At 52.8% G+C, this 24505-nt stretch overlaps 1 protein-coding gene and 1 long non-coding RNA gene across 2 annotated transcripts; one reads left to right on the forward strand and one right to left on the reverse strand.

The window, feature by feature from the left end:
- The first annotated feature begins 227 nt into the window (after positions 1–227).
- On the forward strand, positions 228–7701 carry LOC307178798. Its single transcript, XR_013825282.1, has 3 exons — positions 228–331; positions 878–973; positions 7458–7701. It is a non-coding gene; the product is annotated as an uncharacterized lncRNA (long non-coding RNA).
- A 7109-nt stretch (positions 7702–14810) lies between these two features.
- Positions 14811–17918, reverse strand: FOXL1 (forkhead box L1). Its single transcript, XM_079907333.1, has one exon. The coding sequence runs from the start codon at positions 17596–17598 to the stop codon at positions 16561–16563; it is 1038 nt and encodes a 345-aa protein (XP_079763459.1). The 5' UTR covers positions 17599–17918; the 3' UTR covers positions 14811–16560.
- Positions 17919–24505: the final 6587 nt, after the last annotated feature.

Genomic DNA, 24505 nt, shown 5'->3' on the forward strand with positions numbered 1-24505 from the left:
CATCTGCCTTCCTTACGTGAGAAGATTGGCAGGTGTTAGAGGGAAGAAAGACCACGGCCCCACCGACTGAGACGCTCCTTAATGCCATCAAATGGCGCGGAGGAGAACGGAAAGGGGGAAAGCTTTCTCACTGGGTGACTCATGACGTGTTAACACTCAAAATCACATTTGGAAAAGCATGCTTATGATGGTTGTGTGTTCATTTTCAGGATATCTCTGCTTTCTCCTGTGCCCTCATTCCTTCCGGGTCTTAGTACATAATGGAACAGGGTCCTGCCACTGCAGCATTTGATGTCTTGTAACTGTGGCACCGAATAAGTAAAACAAAAATGTACGTGTGTGTGTGTGTGTGTGTGTGTGTGTGTGTGTGTGTGTGTGAGAGAGAGAGAGAGAGAGAGATGGGGGGGAGTAATACTCAGAGAATGGAGTTAAATATAGGGCCAAAGGGGATATTTCAAGGTACAAAAAAGGAAATATTAAGCCTATCAAAATGTAAAATATTGTTCTACTGGAATTGACTCTGAAGTTTTTCAAAAACATAAACTCTAAGAACTTGCATTTTTAGGGGAAGAGAAACTTGTTAAATACAAGAATGTAATCAGAAAAATCCAAAATGTGGGAAATGCCATGTGATAAATGACCTATTTCTTCAACAAATAAATTGCCAACAGAAAAAAAGAAGAGAGAAACCAAAGGACTAAAAGCCACCAAATGCAATGGATGGCTTCATTTAGATCCTGATTCAAAGAACCCAGTTTTTCTAACTTATGAGAAAATAGGGGGAAATTAATCAGGATTTTTATGACATTTAGGAATTTATTGCCAATTTGTGATCAGGGTATTGTGGACTTTTAAAGAGTCTTTCCTTATGTTCTAGAGACATGGACAGAACTGTAGAAGAATGAAATGATAGAAAATCCAGGATTCATCTCAAAGTCAAGGTTGATACTGAGCTGATAAGGGCTGAGGCGTGGTGAGTAATACATGAGGACATTCTCTGTTCTTGTATATGTTTTAAAGGTTCCATTATAAAAAGCTTAAAATAAATCAGGCTTTATAAACATGTAAGTAAGTCCCTCCTAAGTTATATTCTCCTAAAATGTGTGGAGCCCAGTCCTCAGAAACATCTTCCAGGCTGCCCTTCTCTGGGCTGATAGAATCAAGGTGCTAAATAAAAGGAGCCATCATTCCTGTCCCTCACCCAGCCAGCGGCATGACTCCTGGACACAGGCGGTGGGACCCTGGCCCTGGCTTTAGGGGAGGGGGTCCTGACCAGTCTTCAAAGGAGGCAGGTGTTGCCCGTTTCACAGCCCACTGAGAATTCACAGTTCTCTAATTGTGAACCAAACATGAACCTTTTTTCAGCTAGGGAGCTCATTTATGCTTGGCAAACGGCAACATCTCATTTCAAAGCCAGGAAGGGAGGACTTTAAAAGATTTAAAACCCAACTCCAAAAGCTCCTTGGACATCAAATAGCTTTTTTGAAACAAGGTTTTGATGAGTTAAGAGCAAATGAATCAGAAACATATGGATTAAATTCCCCTTAAAATCCACATGGGTTTAAAAAATGAAGGGGAATGGGGCTTGGCAAATATCTTTTTCAGTTTTATCAAACCCCAAGCATTTTAAAAACAGTGTGAGATGGTTGGCAAATCCAAAATGCAGCTGAATTCATCCAATGCTAACAGCACATCTTGGGAAAGGATCTGCTGAACAAGTTGGGGACGCCACGCCAGGGTGGCTGTTAGCTTCTCCTCCATCCAACGAGGACAGGCCTCCCCTCCACACACCGGAAGGCTGTGAGCTGAAGCTCCGGCTAACAGTGCCATAAAGGGGTTCTGGTCTTTGTAGCCGCCGTTCTTCTCGATAACTGCCTTAAAGGAGATGAAGGGAAATTGCAAAGGGCAGCATTTGCATACTGTTCAGGTCCCCACCCCCAATTAGAGACTCCCTCCAAACCCACCCTGTGGCCATCTATGGGGAACCCAAAGGGCGCTCAGCAAAAGAAAGTAATGTAGTCACAGCTCTGTGTCCGAGATGGGGCCCCTCCCTCAGGCTCTGGACAGAGACCAAGCACGTGTTCTTTAAGTCCCTCTAGAGCGAGGCCTGTGGTCAGGCATGTGCTCAGGGGCCCCCCTCTGCGCTCAAGTGTGGACACCCCAAGCAGGTGACAACGGGGCAGCCCTCAGCCAGCCCTCGAGGCACCTCCTTTATGTCACAGGGCACAGGGCCCCCTGGGCTCACGTGTCAGGATACACAGCAGCAACGCAGGGGGTGGGCGCCAAGCTTCCCGATTCCCAGGCCACACACAGGCCGCATCTCAGATCACGTGTTGCACAACCAGAAGGCATTCTAGAGCACGACTGACGATGAGAATCCTTGTGGATGGAGTCCCGAGAGGGGTGCAAAAGTGCATCGGTGGCCCCCATGTTCCTAGAATAAGCACTAGTTCTCGGCATGCACGTCAGTGCTGTCTACGGGGTGGCGCGCCTAGTCCATCACATTTACGGAGGACCCGCTAAAGAGGTGGGTGGGAAGAGCGGTGCGAGAATGGACTCAGGGCCGGCCTGCATCCCGCGCAGAGCCGTGCAATGCTGAGTGCTACCGAGCCCCTCTGTGGCCCAGCTGGCTCGTCTATAAGACGAGGGTGCTCACAGCTCCCATCGGAGCGTGTGGCTGGAGGGACTGCACGAGTTCCTACACGAAGGCTGTCGGCGTTGGTCTAGCCCAGGGGACGCGTGCAGTCAGCGCCCACTGTTGTGGTTGTTACGCTGAGCCAGTCCCTGCAGATAAATGACCTCACCCCGCTCCATCCTCACCGCTGCCCTGATGTCATTATCCCATTTGAGGGATGAGAAATCTGAGGCTCCGAGAGGCTGAATAACTTGCTAACAAGGAGCAAAGCCAGATTTCCAGTCCGGATAGGCCTGGTTCCCGGGCCATCTGGAGCCCAGAAGGCGCCTCTCCTCCAAGATGCACGGGCTGGATGTTCAGCCTTAGCTCGGCCCCTCGGCCAGCTCTGAGCAGTGGACAAGCTGCGTGACCAGTCACCACTGGCCTGTCTGAATCCAAAGCCTCCCACTCCTGTTAGCCAAGGAGAGGCCGCCCCCGCCCTGACCTCCAGCGCAGAGGCCAAGCCCTGCTCTGTGTCCTCCCCGCTGGGTAACCGTGAGCAAGTTCGTTTACTGAGCCTCAATCCCCTCATCTGTAAAATGGGCCTGTGGTTGGTATTTACATCACGAGGCTGGAAAAAATAACTGACAGAGGCCTCTGCTGCTCTCGCTTGGCAGAGTTCCCAGCACTTGCTAGCTGCCCGACAATTACGGAGGCTCTGGACTGTGTCGTCACCCACCCTCCAGCCTCCACCTCCACCTCCAGAAGGACAAGATGTCTCCATAAGAGAGTCCTTCGAAGGCAGTTTCCTTTCTACAACCCAGCATCATGCCTCCCAGAACCTGTCTGGTGTCAAGGCACAGAAACACGACGAAATGCCGGGGCTGCGGTTGTCTGCGTGTCTCCACTGACGTTTTGGGGTTGGCCTTCGTGGTCGTTTCGCTCGTGAACGTGCAGACGGCTGCATCTCATCACCTTAAGATCCAGTACCGAACGAATCGCTACAATTCTAAGACGCCACCAAAGACGGGATCCTACAGACGGCCCAGCGTGATGGGTAATGGGCTCAACCGTGGTTTTCCCATCTGCAAAATGGAGCCACTAACACCTGCTTCGATGGGACAGTACCAGGAACACAGTAAGTGCTCAATAAGTGGTCTTCCCACCATGGGAGACTCCATTCCAATCCCCAGTCCAGTTTCACGCCAAGAGCCAAGAAAACCGTAAATCAAGCCATAACCCATAGGCACAGGGGCTGTGTCCGTCCCCTGCGCTTTCTTAAGATGAAAACAAGGCTTGCTTCGCTATGTCAGGATCACAGACCTCTTACGCTTTTAAAACCCGAAGAGGAGACTCAGGGCCTTTGAAGCCAACGTAAATACAACTGTTTAACAGCTTATTTTAACTATCCAATGGGAACCCAGTTGCTTAAATGGATTCACGTTGCCAGCAATCTCTTTTTGCGACATGGTATTTGTTAGAAATCAGGATTTTACTTAACTAAATGTCCTGCGGTCGCTCCGCTTTGTTTCTTAACAGGGCTGTCTTTATGTGAGTTTTCTTTGGCTTCCCAATAGAAGAGTAACAGATTCCTTTTGAAGTTTTTTATTGATGAATGAGCCGCTATAAATAACCCTCCGTGGCAGCCGCCCGATCTCTGAAGTTTACTCTGGAATAATAGTAGCAGAGGGAATGAAGGGCAGTTCACGGCAGCGTGTCATGAAATACTTTAATGGGCTTCATACTGTTTAACTTAATCTTTACAGATGTAAAAACAGAAATACAATTATTTTAACAACTATTATTACATATTGCTTTGCTAATGAAAACAAAGTCCTGGGAAGCACTCGGAGACACCGAAGGGATCCTCAGGAAGCTGTGCTGGGTGCTGGCGGGGATCCCCGCAATCTGGGGACAGACGGGGAGTCAGTGATGGAGATTCCTGATCCCCCCAAAGGCTCTTTGTGCCGTCCCACTTGGCCACACGCAGCCACGCACACGCAAACACACACACGCACGTCCTGATCGTGTGGTCGTACAGAGTGCAGCTTCTTGGAGCTGATTTCAGGCTCGGCTCTACGGTATGAATTATGGGGCCCGTGGAGAATTTCTGTTGCTGGGAAAGACAACCGCTTGCTCTTAATGGAGCTCGAAGGGCTCTTCCTGTTTCTCACAGTCCCCAGCTGCCACTCCACCTCCTTGATCCTAGCCCTCCCCGCCCCCACCCACACAACTCCAGCTTCCAAGGAGCATCCTCTCACCAGAGGGGACTGGGATACGCCTCACTCGCCAACCCATAAATCCAGAGGTCACGCCTGCAGCTTGAACGTTCTCCCTGCTCCTCTGGGAAGTCGCGGAGATTAAATATGGAACCCCTGGGTCTGGTGCACAGTGCTGTAAAGACCGCCCCCCTCTTTGATTCTTCGGGGAGGTCTTTGCCTACAGAGGCGCGTCCAGAGTCGAGACAGGCATTTTTCTCATGAGCTGCAGCCTAAGCCCCCCTGCCCTCCAGACTGGGAGCCGGGCGCCCCCACGGGACCCTCCACTATGTAACTCTGTGCCCTGGGGAATTCACTTCCCCTCCCCGCTCCTCGGTGGGGTCCTCGCCAGGAAAACCAGGAGATTGCCTGAATTCTGAACCCTTTGGGAAATGACAGGATTGGGCCGAGAGAAGTCAAAAAGATTTATTTTGAAAGCTCAGCTGGAGACTGTGGGTTGTATCCGTGGTGAGCAACAGACTTGCCCGCTACTCAGTGGCCCCTCTGGACGCTCGAAGCTCCACCCCATAGTTGGGGTGGGGAGTGGGCAGACCCCTGAGAGCAAAGTAGAGGGCAGCTCACTCCCATGGGGACAAAGCCAGGCTGGGGCCCCGGATGCCTGCCTAGCTCTACGCATGTTTACCCGTCTGATAAGCCCCAGCACCCGCCCGTCCTGGGCCGAGTGAGTAAAGGAGTAGAGAACAGTCTGGATGGAAAGAAGCATCGGGAGTCGGACGAGTGCCTTCACATTGTTGTCCTACAAATATTCACTGTCTGTTACACACCAAGCACTGGGTTACAGCAAGCTGAGGGACGCCCGCTCTGGCAAGAGAGTCAGGCGTGGAGAAGGTGCAGTCCCGCTGACAGACATGTTTTGGACACCTGCTAAGTAGCAGGCACTGGGCTGGACAGATAGGAAAAAAGGGGCAAAACAGAAAATGATGGAACCTTTGCCCTCATGGAGCACGTCGCATCGTGGGGAGGGACAGATGCGAAACTCATCACTGGGCAGATAATGACCTAATTGCAGTTGGGATAAGTAATCTGAAGAGCTGCAGAATTCTATAAAAGTGTGTGAAAGGGCAACCAAAGAGAATCTGAAGCCGTACCGTCCAGCGGGGCTGCGGCTAAGTACGCACGCGTCGCTCTTGAGTTCCAGAAATGCGGCTCATCTCAATTAAGATGTACCATTAGTGCAGGATACACACCGGATTTCCAAGACTTGGTGCCAGAAAGATGTGAAGCATGTCGGTAATTTTTTATGTTAAGTTCACACCGAAATGAGAATGTCTTGGAGAGGTGGGGTTAAATAAAATAGATTCCCCAAAATGAACTTCACCTGTTTCCTTTCCATGTTTCGTTTTTAAGGTGGCTACTAAAATTGTTAAGTTAGTCTTTTTTGGCTCACTGGCCTAGAAGATCCAAATATACGTCCCTGATCAAGAAGCTTTCTATGGCCCTTTGGCTTGAAAATCCCAGAGAGATGGGAAGGAGACGGAAATGTGTCTACGCCACTAGCTCTGTCCTTTGGGTGTGGAGATCTCACAAAGGGAACAGACGGGGTTTCTCAAACCTCAGGGCTATAGAGTCGGATAATCCTCCGTTGTGAGGGGCTGTTCTGTGCTTTGTCGGCTGTCCAACAGCATCCCTCAACACCCTAGATGCCATTAGCACCCCTCCCCTGGTTATGACCACCCAGACTGTCTCCAGACGTTGCCAACTGCCCCAGGGGGTAAGATTGCCCCCAGTTGAGAACCAGCCTACTAGACCAATGAGACCATTGACCAGATGAGGTCAATGGTTATTCCACATTAGAATCACCAGGTGGTCATGCAACCCGCCCAGGCCAGAGGCCCTAGCATCTCTGGGAGTGGAGTCTGGGAAGCACATTTTGTTAAGCTCCCTGAATGGTTCTGATGTGCAGACCTGACTGAGAACCTCATATAGGATGCTGCCTGACAGGCGGTGTGTTCCCTGCCTGCGTCCTTCACTTTAAGAGGCGAGGAGGTGTTTGCCCTGTAGGCCCACTCCTTTCACACCGGGTCAGCTGTTGCTGAAGGGCAGCTGCGAGTTTTAAAGACAGGTATGCTTGGGTCTGTTCCTTTGCCAAGGATTCGCTCTGCGACCTGGGAGCGCACTAGTCAAATGCCACTGGTGAACTGGACACAGTAATCCCCAGCTCCCAGGGTCATCTCAAAATGAAAGAGACTGTGCACGTAGAGCCCTCAGGACAGAGCTCGACAGCTGCTCAGAGCCGGAGAGCCTGAGTCCAAGCCCAGCTCTGCCGTGTGTGGGTTACGAGACGCTGGGAAGTGACTAAGCCCTCTACGCCTGCTGCCTCACCTGTTAAGGAGGGAAAACTACCGTCCCTCGCTCACAGGGCCTGGGGAGAAGTGAGTGAGTAATAATACATGCCAAGTACTGTCCTTAGACCAGTCCCCCCAGAGACCCAGTGCTCAGCAAACACTAAATACCAGTCCCCCGCAGAGACCGAGTGCTCAGCAAATACTAAAATGATGATTAGCCCCTCGTAGGTCTTAGCACTTTTTGGGTAACTTAAGCTTTTACTGCAAACTCTCGTTCAGTTACACAGAAAGAATTTGCAAGTAGCTCACAGGATCTTTGCAAAGTGGATTCCAAGCTGAGTTCCCAGGAGCGCATCCCTGCCAGTACGGCAGGGCTGGCCACCACGGAAGCGCCCACCTCCAGTAGGATCCAAGGGCTTCAAGTTCTGGGCGGCTCTCACGGCTCCAGGTCCCAGGACCACTCCCGTGGTCCGCAGCATCGAAGCAGGTACACTACGCCCTCCTCCCTGCCCACCTGGCCCCCAAGGTCACACCCGTGTGTCTGGTGGTGGGCCCCATCCTAGCACACAGACGAGTGGGGGGTTCCTTCTTTGCTTCTTATATTTGAAAGACCGGCTTGAAAGAATGGGGATCTCTCAGGAAGTGGAGAGTGTTTAAAAGATTTTGAGTAACCATAAATGTCAACAGTGCATCGGCTGGTGCCTGTCAATTTGCTTTGCTGGTCTTCCCCACCTGAGTATAAGCCCCTCGAGGACGGGACCGGGGTCTGGTCCACTTGTATGTGGCTAAGGTGTGTCGCACGCCTGGCACTTAATGACTATCTGGCGGATGGAGAATGACAAGCTGTTCTGATGACAGAGGCTCTTGGAACAAGTTCCTGATCACGGGAAAACAAACGCTTTTGCTCCTTCGTGCGTATCCTTAAATGCATGTGCTTCCTTCACCCCAGGCTGAACGTGGGGGGAGATCTGTGAGACGCTAGCTTGTGCAGCGAAGATGTTGCGAAAGAGAGCCGGAGCTTTAGGAACAAATGACCTGAATGTTTGACTCGGGTTCTCCCCGACTGTGTGTCATGCACTCACCCAGCCTTGATGCCTCCTCCAGCAAGTTGGGAGACTCAAGGCAGCCTCACAGGGTTGCTGAAATGATCCAAAGCGGTGATGTGCTCAGTACCTTCTCCCCAGATGGTGTGCGAGGAGGCAGGGAGGCCGTGAGCCCTGATGAATGTCAGCAGCTGGGCTGCCTCATTCAACCCGAAACCCACTTCTCTGTTTCTTCTTGCCCAGAGGTTTTTCTGAATAATCCAGGCACTTGACCTTAAGCCTTCCCTTACTGATACCAAAACCACTGCTTCCCGACGCCAGCTGCACACTAGGATTATTGCGGGGGGTGGGGGAGGTCATCCTAAAAAACCATCTGGGGCTGTGACCCGGCCGTCAGCATTTTTTCTAAAGACCCCCTGGGGATTCCGGTGCTTAGCGCAGGTAGAGATCCACTCGTCCAAACAGACAGCAGAAGTCGAGTTCTCACTCGCAGCTCTACCCGTAACTGCTGGAAGCATGAAAACCAATCAAAGAATGGATCTTAGGTGCTGGCGTGGCTCCCCCGTGATGGGGAGGGAGGGGACAGCAAGAGCGCAGATTGGGTCTGTGGACCAGCGGTCATGTGGTGGGAGTCTCTGTCCCCATCCTTGGTCCCGACCTCATGGCAGGGGGTCAAAAAGAACCTCGGTGCTGGCCGTGTGCTCCAGGACTAACTCTGAGCCTGACTAGCCAGGTGCCTTAGGACAAGACACCTGTCTCTCTGAGAGAGTGTGTGTGTGTGTGTACGTGTCTGTGCCCTACTGTGTGTAAACAGAGATCGTGGCGGTGCCATAGGTGGTTAAATTTAAATGAGAAAAGGGCTGTAAAAATTTTTGCACAAAATAAGTCTCTTTCACCTCCCTGTGCATTGCTTTGCACCTTCCCTTGAATCTATAATTATTTCAAAATAAAAGGTGTTAATAAATAAATAAACAGATCTATTTTCACCTCATCTTGGTGTGGCCAGGCTGTCAGCAATTAAAGGAGCGTGGCGTAAGAGGCCTTACAGCACCTCCCTGGCACTCTGCGTGTGCAGAAAAGCTCTATGGTGATGGCGGTGGTGATGATGATGGTGATGGTGGCAGCAGTGATGAAGCAGAGAACAATTTGTATATATACATACCGATCTAATATCACTGGTATATCTGTGGTTGATACAGATATATATATAGTCTAGGGGGGAAGTACCAACCATAATCTCTGGTGGTGGGATTATTACAGGTGGTCATGGGATCACACATTGGTTCTCTTTTTAGTACTCTTCTAAATATTCCACACTTCTTGCGTGAACACATATAACTTCTACGAGTGTTTTAGTGGAGGCAGCTCTACCCGAAGAAATAGAAAAAGGATGCTTTCGTCCATGGAGAGAAGCCGAGAGTCTATTTTGACCAAGTGGAAATTGAGTACAAATGTGGATAAATAAGAAGAAAGAGTAAGAGATGAACAACCTGCTTTGCACGATTCCTTCACGCCCAGAGACCCGCCTGATGACGTCGGTACCTCGCTACGGTGGTTCGCAACCCTGGCTGCAGAGCAGACTCCCCTGAGGAGCTTATAGAAACACGCCACCTGGTCCCACCAGAGGCCAACGGAATGGGAGCCCTTGGGAACAGGACACAAGCACCGGGACGTCATCCTGCAACAGAGGGGTGGGCACACGGCCCCCTGGGTTTGTCCTCACCCCGTGTGGAAGGCCAGTGAACCCCCGGAACAGACAGCAGAGACAAGAAATGAAACGCACTGGAAATAGATGTATTTCTCCTTAATCCCGTCTTCCTTATGTCACTGAGTGGCCCTTATTCAGATGCTGAGCTGTCCCTAGCCTGACAGTTTCTCCCATGCCCACCCCACCCCCGTCCTAGAGCCCCATGCCCAAGGAAGGGAAGGAGAAGCCACTCGCAGGGTGCTCCGGGCACCCGCAAGAGCCCAACGTGAATTATTCATCACCCCCACCTCACATCATGCTCTCAAGATGGAGCCCGCAGAGCCGACACAAAGTCCAAAAATGTGGGAAAGTTTATTTATTTCTCTAAAACATTCCTGATTTGTAATGTGCTTTCTAAAAATGTTCTCGCTGACCCAGCCCCTGCTATATTTAGCACAGCATTTAAAGAAATGTTCCTTACACTTTATAAGGCGGGCTATGAGACTCATGAATTTAGGAAAAGCTGCTCCCCAGTCTGGTCCCTTTGTCCCCGGGAGAGGGGTGGAGCCTCTCCTTCATCAACAGGCGTGGTCTTGGTGCTGGGGTGCGGGGAGGGCAGAAATGAAGAGTTTTATTCATTCCCAAGGCCCCTGAGTTCACTGTGGCTGGACGGCCAGCCCTGGGAAGCTCCTTGTAAGCTCCTGGGCAAGGCGAAGAAACACCAAAGGACTCGCCCTCCCGGGCTCGTGAAAATCGCCCTCCTGTGGTTTCCTAGGATCCCCTGCCGCGTGTGGCGGCTTACTTTGCTTTTGGTTTTGTGTTCAAACGATTGGATCATCTCAAGAGATATAACACTGCGAGGAAGAGACGAAAATGGCTGCCAGCCTGCCCGGGAGGAAGAGCTGAAGAAGTTGGCCCAGGAGGAGTGACGGGATACGAGCCGCGTTGTGGGCTGGCAAATGGGCTTGTAAAACAAGAGTGTTTAGATTAGAGGCTGCGTCTATATACAGAGACAAGACCTCCCATTGACCGAATGCCTCCCACAGGCCAGATATTGTATGTGTATATATTAACTAATTTAATTCTGACAGCTGCCCGATGCAGAAGGCATTATGATTAGTCCCATTTTGCAGACGAGAACTGGGTCAGGTGCTGTCCTAGGAATTTACACCCATCATTAAATTTACTCCTTTCAACAGCTTGATGAGGCAGTTACTAACGTTGCCCCCATTTGTACAGGTGAGAGAGTTAAGGCACAGAAGGGTTAAGTCATTTTGCTGATGTCACACAGCAAGTCAGAGCAGAGCTGGGTTATTATTCTCTGTCTGGCGGGCTCACTCTTGACAAGGCTAACGTACCCCTCCCCACCTTCATCTGAACTTCAAATTACTGAATGGTAATGAGTCAATAAGACATTAATGAGAGGGGGTTTCCTCACTAGTAGGTGTGTCTAGAGAGACCTGTGGAACAGTAGAAGGTGGCCACTACCTGGGAAAGAACTGTGGTCCCAGGATGCTGGGGAGACAGGACATGTGTCATATTCACCTTGCACAGTATGAGGATCTGAGTCAGGCTTTAAACCTGGTGTTGTCCAAGGTGACATGGTCTTGTGGACAGCAGGGCGTCTTCCCCACTCTTCCCAGAGTGCCTGACCTTCGGCCGAGACACTTCCTTTGTGTCCCTTCCCTGGACTCCGGCTGGAGGACGCCCTCCCCAGCGTGTGGGACACACATTCTGGAAGAGTAACACGGCATCAGTTGCGCTCCTCGCACTAGCCAGGAAGGAGTAACTTTGTTTTAAATGCTCAGCAAATGGATACAAACTAGGTGCAGTCATCGCAGCCCCCAGCAACTCAGCAAGTCCTTTCCAGGCTCAGAGGTGAGAAGGCGGAGACTGTACGGCCAGGGCCAGGGCCCTCAGGAGCTAAATCCAGACTCCGCCCACCCAAGAGGCTCTCAGGCGAGGGTCTAGAACCACCTTCTCCCGGAAGCTTGCCAGACGGGAGAATCCAATCTCTGAGAATGCCAGGTGCAGCCGCCGGTATTGTCCCAGACATCCTGGTCTTGGCCCTTGGACGTCAACAGTGTGGTCCGGGCAGCTGCCACCAACTGGCCCCAGAGGCAGGACCCTCCACTGTGCTGGCTGTGCTCTGTTTGCCTCGGTCCCAGCCTGGTGCGTTCTCTACCCCTCTCTGCCCCAGCAGGCTGAGCCCTGTGGACTGTATCACCTGGGCTCCCTGTAGGCTGGACTCCTGTAGGCTGGACTCCTGGTGGGGTTTAGCCAATCAGAGGCATCAACGTGAGGCTGGAAGGCAGAAGAGGAGAGAAGTCGGGTCATTCTCCTCAGCTCCTGCCTGCACCAGCACTGCGGTCCCATCTACACTCACTCCACCTGCTCCCCTGTAAGTAGTCCCTCCAACCAGGTCTTTTCCAGTGGTTCATCTAAGTAGGTTTCTGTTTCCTGCGGAACCCTGGTTCACGCCAATGGGAAGAGGAGGTTGAGACTGAATCTTTGCCCCAGTGCCTACCCTTTGCCCGCCCCTATCACTGCCAGGGTAAATAAGGACACCTGAGTTGATAATGTCCCCCCAACCCCCAGTACTTAGGATAGGCCCTCCCACCTCCCTCTCTCCAGCCACCTTCCAGGGGAAGAAGTGAATTTTCCACTTGGTCTCGTCTGCCCACCACAGTGTACACCCTGGGTTTGAATCCACATCTGGCCTATGAGCCACTTGTGTGGTTTTCCCAGGGCAGTTGGCAACTGGACGCCACTGGAAGAGACAGACCCTCCCAGTTGGGCCCAGGCCCCACCACTCCCTGTGGACCCCTCTAGGTCACTGTACAATCTATGGGATCTGTCTGACCCTGCAGAACCCCGAGTCTGGGGCGTCTGGATAAAGACAAGTGTAGACGAGAACTTGACACTTGGCTATTCAGGCATAAAAACTGCTTGAAATGTGGATAAAAAGAATTTTACTTTTCCAACAAACTCATGTTCTTCAATTTTAATAATAAACTTGGTTTATTATCATGTGGTTTTTTTTGTTTGTTTGTTTGTTTTTTTGCAGTACGCGGGCCTCTCACTGTTGTGGCCTCTCCCGTTGGGGAGCACAGGCTCCGGACGCGCAGGCTCGGTGGCCATGGCTCACGGGCCCAGCCGCTCCGCGGCATGTGGGATCTTCCCGGACCGGGGCACGAACCCGCGTCCTCTGCATCGGCAGGCGGACTCCCAACCACTGCGCCACCAGGGAAGCCTCTCATGTGTATTTTTGACTCGATGGAACAACCCCTGCATCATGGAAACAAGACCCCAGCCGCCATGAACATGGGAAGTACACCGAGTCGTGCCTCTCACATGGGTGCAGCCCGGGCGGATGGGCTCTGGCCTTCAGCTGTAACAATATCATCACATGTGGCTAATTCATTAACCCACACATGCATAGACGCTGACCACTCTTCACGAAATGGTAGAGACCATGGGGTGGGCCTCTTTCCAGAGAGATGCGGCTGTATTGGAAAATGGCAAGACACATCCTGTTCCAATTCTGGAAAACCTTATGGGGCGTGTAAGACCCAGGAGGCCATCAGCCTCCACAAGAGCCAGGTAACATCCATGAGCAGACAAAGCAAAAGGCCTCTTTGAAGCCCCTTGCAAAAGTTGGGAAGGTAAAGGTCTCAGGTGGGTATGTCTTCCAAGATTCTTTTGTAAAGTCCTTGTTAGTTTCACTATGATAGTGCAAAAAACTAAATTATTCCTTGTTCAAATTATATAGAAAAACAAAATCTTTCCCAAAGTACCAATACTTGTGTAAATCTAAAGGAATTCAGCACTTGATCTGAGTTTATCTGTCCCAGCTATGCAATGAAGGTGAATTTCTGACCATTTGTGTGTGTAGAACATGTATACACACATGTATACATATATGTACACATACACATTTATCGCTGCACACACACCTGCCATATCCCCTATTATGATCAGTGTACTCATAAGTGTGTGTGTATGTGTGTGTGTGTGTGTGTGTGTGTGTGTGTAATCAAGGCTTAAACCAACGATCATCTACAGGAACCAGAATCTGTTCCCTTTGTTTAGAGAACACTGAGGCATACTTCAGATTGCCAAAGAACAGAATGATTTGGTTGCTTTTAGTTTACTTGAAATCTAGGTGATTTTGTTTTTATTAAGAGTAGAAACCTTGCCTTGCTCTCATTGATCCGTAATTTGGAGCACATGACTAAACTGGAACATTAGAACAGCTGTTTGGATTGCTAAGTGCCACAGCCCCTCTCTCTCTCCAGTAGGAAGGAAAACACATGGAATTGTATAGAATCCATAGAAATGACCCCACTGTCCGTTTCTCTTTGCTTTCCTAAACCAGATGAATGTGGGGATTAGGTAACAGAATTCCTCTTTATGTATGTATAAACACCCTTACAAAGTAATACATACTCCTGCCTTTTTTTTCTTTGCCATAAAAATAATGTTTGTGGAACTTTTTGGAACTGTAACTCTAAGATAAATGACAGTATTTTTTAAAATGACAGTATTCGATTATTTGCTTCTCCAGAAAACAGGCATCATAACTTAACAAAACACACGAGATCTCAAATCAAACATAAAAAGAAAACATTAAAAATACATCCTACACAGCAGAATCTTCATCTTATTGCTGACATTCAGGCAGCATCCACCAGTCCTGGGGTTTTCAGCTCCTACCCTCCAGTGCATGTTTGTGTACCCTCCCTCGGAAGCCAGAGCCTCCAGAGACACTGTTGGGGTTCCGAGATATAATCCCAGGCTCCCCTTTCTTATTACACTGTTTGTTTATCCCCCCCCCCCCCAGTAATCCATTGAACCAGTCACTGAGAGGTTAATGAAAAAACAACTTTATTCACAGAGGCTGAGACTTCGGGATAACAAAATATCGAATGACGGCCCTTCCACCACATTTTAAGTCAATCACAGTGATCCTGGATCTCAACAATAGGATCTCATCAAAGTTCTTCACATCAAGGACCCTGAAGCTCGGCCGCCAAAGTGTTCCCACCAGCCCAGGCAGAAAGCGGTCGTGGATGCACGTGTGGGTCGGTAGCACACGCCTTCAGGATGAATTCTCAGTAAGTCGGCTCTGTGCCTACTAGTTACTAAATTATTCTGCCTGTCCAAAATATCCAACATATTAACCAACAGGCTCTCCTGATGTAAAGTTTGTGTTCATTTTTATATGTCCTGGAAACTGCTCTAAAAAATGCAGAGACTGTCTCCACCTCCCTCCAAGAACTCACGGCTTATTGTGCTTTTCCCACATCAGATAAAATTAAAGTAACTTGGAGGTTCAGGAAATCAAGTTTCAGAACCACCAAAACAACCCAAAGAGAGATACCATAAGAGGTTAGATGCATTTCCCAAAAGTTTCAAGCTGTACCGGGCTGTGAAAAATCTCAATTTTCGTAACCAGATCTTTGTCTCAGCCCCCTGCCTTCCCGCCCACCCCTCACACCAGACTTCCAGTCACCTCCATAGGTGTTTATTTAGCTGCAAGCTCTGGGCCTGCCTGGTTGGGGCTTAGAGGGAGGAGCCAGTTGCAGTCGGCTGGGAAGCCTCCCACCAAGCCTCCTGTTCCTTGGGGTCCAGAGAGCCGCCTCCACAGACACCAGTGGGCTCCCTTACTCTTGCTGGCACTAACCCATCTCTCCCTCTACTCGCTTTCCGTGTGTTTGTTTCACCCAGCTCTTTTGATTAAAAGTAGTCCTTCACTACACAATTCTGGAAAATGTAGCAACGGTCAAGCCTAGATCTTGAAAAAAAAAACATGGAAGTGGAAAATCTTCCGCTGTCTTAGACATCTTCGCTCCCCCTCACACACTTCCGGTGTCTCCAAAAATCTTTCGACCCTTAAACAAAAAAGCAAAGAGATAGGAGGCTGGCTATTGCTGGTAACATGCGTTGGAGAACATGTGTATTGATTAACAAGCTATCATAATGCAACAAAATGCTAAATGATACAGAGTGCACTTTCGTAATAGAAGTTGTTAATACAGATGTTTTCAGAGGGCAATCCTTACAGTAAGAAGAATCAAGCATTTTAGCCAAAGAATATAGCATGTTCCTTTTACTATCTAGAAAGGAAAAGAGAAAAATTCTCCCTGGACTTCAGGGACAAACCCAGCTGTGAACACCCATCACCCCGACGAGCTCAAAGCCAAGGCCCAGGCCACAGTGACAACCGAGCCGGTGATGGTCAGACCGTGGCTCTCAGATAGGAAGGACCACACTGCGGCCATGTATCTGCCCTCGGGTTGTCTGCGCCCTCCCGTTCCCCAGACACGCAGGGCCTGTCTGGGTAGCCAGTGGGACCGACCTAAGGTCAAGGCATTTTCCTGCTCCCCCAGTAGGAGGTCTGAGATGCCCAAGTCCCAGCGTGGGCAATGTCTTTTAAATCTCCGAAGCTGCTCCGGGTTCTGGGAAGGTCCGCCTTGCAGGAGGCAGGGGAGTGTGCCCATCCCTGCGCAGAGGTTGCTAATACTTCCCAGGAGTCGGCAGAGGAAATCATTTTTTAAAAAACACGCGACTTCTTCCTCCAGCGGTGGGAGTCCTGGTTGCTCACAAGAAGCTCAGACCAGGGCAGGGGAAAGATCAGGCACTGTTTGCTTTACTGGAAATGAAGCACCGTGTCGGGGAGCTGCAGAGGGAAATAGGAGAGGAAAGGGATCCCGAGCTGGTAAAAGCCGCCCTGGACGTGCGGGTCGAGCATCAGGGAAGCGTTGAAAGGTGGACGGAGGCCGGAAGAGGTGGCCAGAAGCGAGGCGCCCAGACAGCCGCCGGGCCCCTGCTTGGCGCCCCCCGGGAGCTCGCCCCCTCCAGCCGGCTTTTGCCCCTGCCGTCCCGCCAGGATGCTGTCTATGCTGAAGCTCTTGGACTTGTCCGAGCTCTTCGGAGAGCTGCGGGAGGCGGGGCGCGGAGGGGACCGCGAGCCATCCACCGTGCGCGCGGGCTGGCTGGCGGCCACGGCCGCTGCGCCCTGGAGCGCGTCGCCTGCGTCCCCAGAGGGCGACGCGGGCCTGGGCCAGTGGAGGGACGCCGGAGGAGAGGAGCCTTCCCGGAGGGGCGAGGGGCGCGCAGGCGCTCCCTCGTGGATGGGGGTCGCGGAGCGGGGGCGCGCTCCCCCTCTCCCCACCTCCGGCTGCGCTTCTGCGCCGCGCTCCTGCAGCTCGGCGCGGGCCCGCTTGGCCTCCGGGGCTCCGGGGCCCGGCTTGGGCTTCCTCTTCCGGCGCCGGTAGTTGCCATTCTCGAACATATCCAGGCAGCGAGGGTCCAGCGTCCAGTAGCTGCCCTTGCCGGGCCGTCCTTTCTCGCGGGGCACCTTGACGAAGCAGTCGTTGAGCGAGAGGTTGTGGCGGATGCTGTTCTGCCAGCCCTGTCGGTTATCCTGGTAGAAAGGGAAGCGGTCCATGATGAACTGGTAGATGCCGTTGAGTGTGACCCTCTGCTCAGGCGCATCCTGGATCGCCATGGCTATGAGCGCGATGTAGCTGTAGGGCGGCTTCTGGGGGGGCTCCACCCGGCCCGAGGCCGCCAGAGCGGCCGCGGGGGCGAAGGCCAGAGGCAGCCCGGGTCTCTCGGGGCCGTACAGATAGAGCATGGGAGAGGCGGCCAGAGCAGGCAGCCGGGGACTGAAGAGGTGGCTCATGGCGAGTGGGAGCCCGCGCTGCGCTCCGGCGTCGCAGGCGACCCAGGCGGCTTAGGGACTGTGCCCCGCGCCGCAAGGGCCCTCCAGGGGAGCCTGCCCTGCGCCTGCCTCCCGCTCTGCCGCTCTCCCCGGCGGCTCGGGGCTCTGTCCCTTCTTCATGGCTTTAAAAATGTTAAATAATTGTTGTAAGTTTGCTATTATATGTTGACTTAGCGCTGGAAAATAAATTGTCTATGATAAACAGTCGCTGTGTTCTCAGCCCACCCACATTAATTAAAATTTCATTGCTGAAAAACTCCAAGCTTTTCCCTCCACGTGTCTTTTTGATACCAGCCAATCGGTTTCGGGGTTATTCCTTCATTTGTTTATAGAATTAGTCTGTTGATAAGTCCGCCCACCCAAGTTGAATCAAGCTGTGTTTATTTGGAAAAATTTCCGGGCACCCAATATATAAACGCACTGATCTGATGTTTGAAATATCACGTCCACCCCTTGACGCTGTAAGCACACACAGTCAGTGAGGCAGGATGTGGATAGCGGTGGCTCAGAGCGGGGTCTGCCAGGCCAGGAAGGAGAGGTGCGGGGGGAGGGGCGCAGGGGTGAGTTTTACCTCTGGCCTGGGGGAGCCCCGAAGTCCCATGGCCTCCCACAAAAGATCTTTTCTTCTCCCAGGCTTAGTAGGAAATGTAGAGATGACACAGTCTCATAAAATGCCTTCTGAGGTCTTTTAAGAGCTCTTAGATATTTTGGCGGGGGAGAGGAGATAGACGGGAGTCTGATTAGAAGAGGATGCAGCCCTCCTTGGAGAGATCCTTGGGATGCCCCAGAGGAGCTGGGGGGTGGAGGCGTACTCCCTGGGGGCCTAGCATCCCGAAAGGGGCAAACCTCGGGGCTCCCTGGGGACCTGGGGAAGAGGACTCCAGGAGCCCAGTTTCTCCCGAAGCCAGTGGCACAGGGCACTGAGAGTTGGAGAGGGCGTGCAGTACCGGGTCCGTGGCTTAGTTGGGGAGGTTTCAAAGTAAACCCTTTTGGAGAGCTGAGGGGGAGAGACTAAGATCTTTCTGATGGGCCTGAGATTGCGAGGAGGAGCACCATAAAAGGGGAACTTGGCAGCTGGTGCAGCAGAGCTGGTATTTGTGAATGCGGGTCTCTTGCTTTATATTCTGTGCTTTCCTGTTTATAACAAGGAGGGGGTTATAACAACTTTACAAGTGCACGCAGCTGGCCCGTGATTACATTAAGCGTTTGGGAAGCCTGCTCGCTCTCCCGCCGCTCCCCTCCCCACTCACCCTGGGGTGTAAGCACTCCCCACCCGGTCTCATTTTACATTTAGCCACGTCCCGGTTTGAATCAAAAAGCCTGAATGATGCTGACTTAGAAGGAGGTGTCTCCCCCTACTCCACCGCCTTGGAGGGGTGGCACGTAACGTGACTAGTGCCTGTTTTACGATCTTTGCTGAATATATTTTAAAAGAAAGAAAGAAAAAGCTTGGGATAACTGAATTAACGTTTCTTGAGTCAACCGTGTGGATGCCAAAGAGAAGGCAGAGGAGTGAGGACGGCAGGTGAGGGTTGTAACGGCCCTCGAGGCTCCCCGGCAATTGGGAAGACACGCACTAAACCTGCGTTAATGAGGGAGGGGCCTGTCTGCTGCTGCTGTCACAGAGAGGCGACCCTATGCTGGGGACCGGCTGCCACTGCTCAGGTCACCCCTGAACACGGAAAAGCAGGGAGAATCCCACTCTGAAATGCGGAATCCAGAAAGTAACCCATGTGTTTGGGGGTTCCGAATAGACTACAGGGGACCCGGTACGTTTGAAATACCAAAAAGGAAGTCACGGTCAGGGTCGAAAAACCGGTTTGGGGGCAGGCGGGGCTTGAGGGACAGCCAGGTCAGGCCCTGGGACACAACCAGGCCTCCGTCCCCAGCGCTGCAATTCTAACTTATGCCCAGTGTCCCGCCTGGCCTGGTCCCGGCTTTGGTCTTGAGGATGGCCCTCTAGCCAAGAGGGGGCGGGGCGCTACCTTCTCTCTGGATCCCTGGCTTTCCTCGGAGCCCCCCTTTCAACCCTGGGATGGAAAAACAACCTCAATGTCGGCGCTTTTGCAACGCACGGGTACCACAGTCCCCGGAAGTCACCCAACCCCTCCAGACCAGAGCGCCCCCTGCAAGCTCAAGTTTGGATCTAGCCTCGGTGCCGGCTCGAACAGACCCAGAGCCAGACCCAGAGCAAGAGACAAACCGGTGTTACTGCGCGGAGCCCCCACCTCCGCTCCCGGAGCCCTTCCTGGAGTTTCCCAGGCACCCAAAGTCCAGCACGTACATCCTTGCCTTTCCGGAAAGGCGCGCCACCGCAGCGCTCCTTCTAAACTCTAAGGCAAATCGGAGCTTGAATTCGTACAATAATAAACACCGCCCAATTTGGGCATGGGCGGGACGCAGGCGGAGACACGCGCAGCTGGTGGGCAGGGCACTGATAGTAAAGAAAAAACAACCCCAGTTCTAGTCGCGGTCTGGAGAGGCGAGCCCCACGTGCTTGCAGCAGTTAGCAACCTCTCTGAGAGGTTTCAGCCGCAGGACTCCGGCAGGGCTCCCTAACCCGGCTCCGGCAGGGGGAAGAATCCTGGGCTCCCAGGTGAAGTGTGTAACTTGAGCTTAGGAGGGGACGCTGCAGGAAGGAGCCCCGCGCTGCGGCTTATTTCCGGGGAGCGCAGGGAACAAGCACCGAGTGTCCGAGTGTGGATGCGCCCTCGTGCGGAAGCTCTGTCGGGTGAGGACCTATCGGAGGCTCGGTGGGGGGACCAGCTGAGCCTAGGAGACAGCCGGGCAGACTGGGTGACTCAGAGAGCCAGATGGAGACGCCGAAAGTTCCCTGCAGGTTCATAGGTCTTCACATCCCAGAAAAGCACATTCATCTCTGAAGTCAGTGGGAGTGCGTCTTCCAGATTGCACGAAAGCCCTGAAATCATGCTTCCGGAAGGACCGTGGCAGTTCCAGCTCTGGGGCCCAAGCACAAATTGGGTTCAGTGTGGGATGAGGGCAGAAAGTACCATTCCCAGCCCCCTGGCAGAAAGCCTGCTCCTTGGGCAGGCCAGGCACTAGCCTGGACCAAAGAGGCCTCACAATAAAAGTCTTCGGAGGAGAGACAGGAGTTCCTCCCATGCCCCGCTCCCATCTACCCTTCTTCTGCTTCACCGGTAAATAAAGAGCAGACATTCAAGCTAACGATGATCTGCGCCATATTCCCAAATATCTGCCTCACTTTTCTACGTGTGAAGATAGTTAACGAATTGTATATATATTTGAATGAATGAATGATTCATTCATTCAGTTGAATGAACGAATGATTCTACCATACGTTTGAGAAGAGTGAGGATGGAAGGATGCAAGGTCACCTTAATGACAAAATGTGGGCGAGGATGATGATAATAAGGGTAATACGAATAACTATGTCTTGAACACTACTGTGTGCTGGCACCGTTCTAAGTGCTTTCCTTGTATTGTTACTCCATCCTCACAGTAACCCTAAGAAACAGAAACATTTATCGTTCCCATTCTGCAGATCAGGCAACTGAGGCCAGGAAGTTAACTCACCTCAGGTCTCCTAGGAGGAAGTGTTCCAAACACAGGAAGACAATCGCATTATAATAGCTAGTGTGTGTGGTTCTTGAGAACCCTGGCAGCATCTATGGAAGATGCGAGGATGGATTCACCCATTTTACAGATGGTGAAACTGAGGCCGGGCACGGAACACCGGAAAACAACGGAGGTAGTAAATGGAACAGGGATTGGAACCCACACGGTGTCCTCCAAAGGGGGATTCTCTGAGGTCTGACACCCTCAGGTGAGCACAGAAGCTGAGTAATGTGTGTCTGGAGTAATCAAAGGGCAAGGGGACCCTCTGGAGAGGAGGGATGAGTGCCCCACCTCCAGAGCTGGGAGATTTGGGGCATTGTAAGTAGGAGACCCAGAGTCCTCACATCCTGCCAAAACCCAGGACACCCTCTCCTTCCCTACCCTCCTCTTCCACTTTGAAGGAATCTTAGAGCAGTGTCTTCTGCTTCTCTCAGGGGAAGTGAGCCATAAAGGTAATGGTTGGCCAGTCAGCTGATGCTGATTGAAGCCCAGAGAAAAGGGGCAGTTAGGGCCCGGGCACCACCCTGCCCAAGCACATCAGCATTTAGCCTGATATATGCAGTTAAGTGAGACCAAAGAATCCTTGCTCTTCTGTTATCCAGGTAAATCCTAATAGCTAGCAGCCCTTACCATGGACTGGATGTTATCGAAGCACGTTCCCCACGGGTGTGGGGTTCCTTAATCCTCATGATAACCCTATTTGATGATCCTGTTATTTTTTCAGTTGAGAAATGGGCTCAGAGAGCTTGAGGTAGCATGCCCCAGGCCACGGGCACCCTCAGTCGGCCTGTGCGCGGTAGGGCCCGAGGTGGTGCCTGTGGATTTGGCTTAGAGAGAAAATCTCCATCGGGGAACCCACCTGGAAAAATAACATGAGGGCAGAGAGAGCGCCCAGAGGGGCTGCTGGAAAGGGAAGGTCCAGGATCAAGGGCCACCGAGCCTCCGTGAGGTCAGAACGGCCTCCCTGGCCTCCATGACCTCCCAGCCTGGGTGGGCCTATGGAGTGAGCACAAAGCCCTCCCCGGGCTCCCCAACTCCATTCCCTTAAAGGGACCATCAATGCCAGCAAGTCCATCGAGCTGTCCACCCACCCCCTTCCCCTGTTCCAGCCTTCACACACTCACAGCCCCAGCATAAAGTCCCCACGGACCTGACCCAGGAAGAAACGCAGCGCCAGAGAGGCACCTTCAAGAATCCACCTCTACCCAAGCTATGTCTGTCTGCTTCTGCTGCAGAACAGAAACGTTGCAAAAGCCAGAGAGGGAAAGGCTTGCATAAGTGGAGGCGGTGGCGTCTTCCCAGGTGCAGCCGCGGCTGCCCAGCCTTCCCAACTCCCTGAAACTTTCCACCCCCTTCCCTACATGCCTATGTCAAAAAGCAAACATTTCAAATGCCTTGGTGAGCTGAGGCCGGGCAAAGAAGGAGGCAGGCAGGCAATGCTTCTCAGCGTTTGGGAAAGCATTTCAAGTATGTGGTGCTAACAGGCACTGGGGGGTGGCTCTGACCAGGGGGTCCCGCTGGCCTGGAGTCTGCCCCCCACTCCCCAGCCACCCCTGGCCTGGCTGCACCCAAAGGCGGCCCTACTCTCCACTCATCCACTCCCACCACGCCCTGACCGACCGGCACGAGCACGTGGTCCCGAGGACGCAGGCACACATCCCCTGAGACGCCCGCCCGGTGCGGGCTCGCAGACCCCAGTGCATTCTACTTATTCGTCACGGGAGTCTCTTCTCGGTGTCACTCTCTCCACTCACCTCAGCTTTATGGTTATCAATAAATCTCCATTGGCCAACCTGGCCCAACACCCCCGTCCAGATTTCTGGATTGGGGCTGGGGCTGAGGATGGAGGAGGCGAGTCCTCGGCCACTGGGGACCTGGGAGCTCCGCTCTGTGCTTTGAGTGAAGCTCACAAGCCTCTCCCAGGCCCAGAGGTGATCCCACCCACCCCCCAGGCAGTCTTGGGGTAAAGGGCAGGAGATGGACCTGGGAAGATTTATGAGCCAAATGCTGAAGTTCCCAGGACCCTGCATGTTCTTCTCCCACTAACTTCTGATATTCACTTCTTGCGAGCAGAGCAGGCGAGTGGGGATAAGCGAGGGCCCATCGCAGGAGCCGGCGATGCAGGAAAAAACATGCCCGCTACCCTGAAATGCCCTTGCACTCACCTGCTCATTTTAGATGAGAAGGCCAAGGCGAGGGAGGGAAGGACTTTGTTCACACAGCGAGATGTGGTCCTCTAACCCCTAGCCCACTGCTCCAGCAACTCGAGGATGCGTGGCGCTACCGATTTTGGCGTCCTCGAGGACAAGCCACTTGAACCAGAGCAGTGAGGGCTGCCGGGCCACAGACCCAAGACTGGCCGTGGGAGAAGCCCAACTTTCGGCCTCTCTCCCTGAAAGCAGTGAGCCTGGGTGTCTCTCCGAGTCTTACAAGAAGCATGGCTCCTCCAGTTGCGGCCTCTCCAGGGCTAAGAACAACGTGCAGGATGCCCAAAGGCCACTGGGTCTCTTTGGCGGCCTTTATCTGTCAAAACTGGACCCTGGTTAGAGACACAGTCCACCCAGCCAAGGCCAGTCGGGGACGCAGGGTTATCTCTGTGGGAAACGGCCTCTGTTGTAGTGGTCGGGTCACTTCCATTTTATTTGCTGTATCTTTGAGACCTGCCCGGCTGTATCTTACTGGGTCAGGAAGAAACGTGGTTATCAGACGCAGCTTCACGCAAACTGCGTTCGGTGGACCACAGAGCCGCCTTAGCAAGGAGTCCCGGCAGACCTCAATCCGGCCCTTCCAGCCCCGACCTCCTTTCCCCTTTTCCTGAAAGGCCCTGGGCCTCCCGAGGAGAGCGGCGGAGGAAGGAGCGGCGAGCGGATGGAGACGTGGAGCCCGGACGCCCCGAGCAGTCTCTGCGCGACGGGGGCAGACGCGTAGGGTGGCGCGAAGACCAGCAAGGGAGCCGGCAGCGCCTGGCCTCCGTGCTCAGTCCCGGCGTCCGGTCTTTCCCACTCCGCGGAGCAACGGACGCCCCAGGCCACTGAGTCCCGAAGCTTCTCGGGCTGCTGCAGGCCGGGACTGAGACTGGCTCCGAGCGCAGGGCCTCCCCCCCCCCCACCGCCCACCCCACACGCGGCCGGCCTCCAGGCGCTTCCCGCACTCCCGGCCTCCTCGGCCCAGGGCCTGACTCGCTTCCATTCTGCCGCCTCCACAGGCCTGGATAATTCCTCCAACAGTCCCCAGGTGGCCACGTTCCCCGGGGAATGGAAGGGCCCCTCGC

The sequence above is a fragment of the Stenella coeruleoalba genome, assembly GCF_951394435.1.
Source record: "Stenella coeruleoalba genome assembly, chromosome: 20".
In the NCBI taxonomy this organism is placed as follows: Eukaryota; Metazoa; Chordata; class Mammalia; order Artiodactyla; family Delphinidae; genus Stenella; species Stenella coeruleoalba.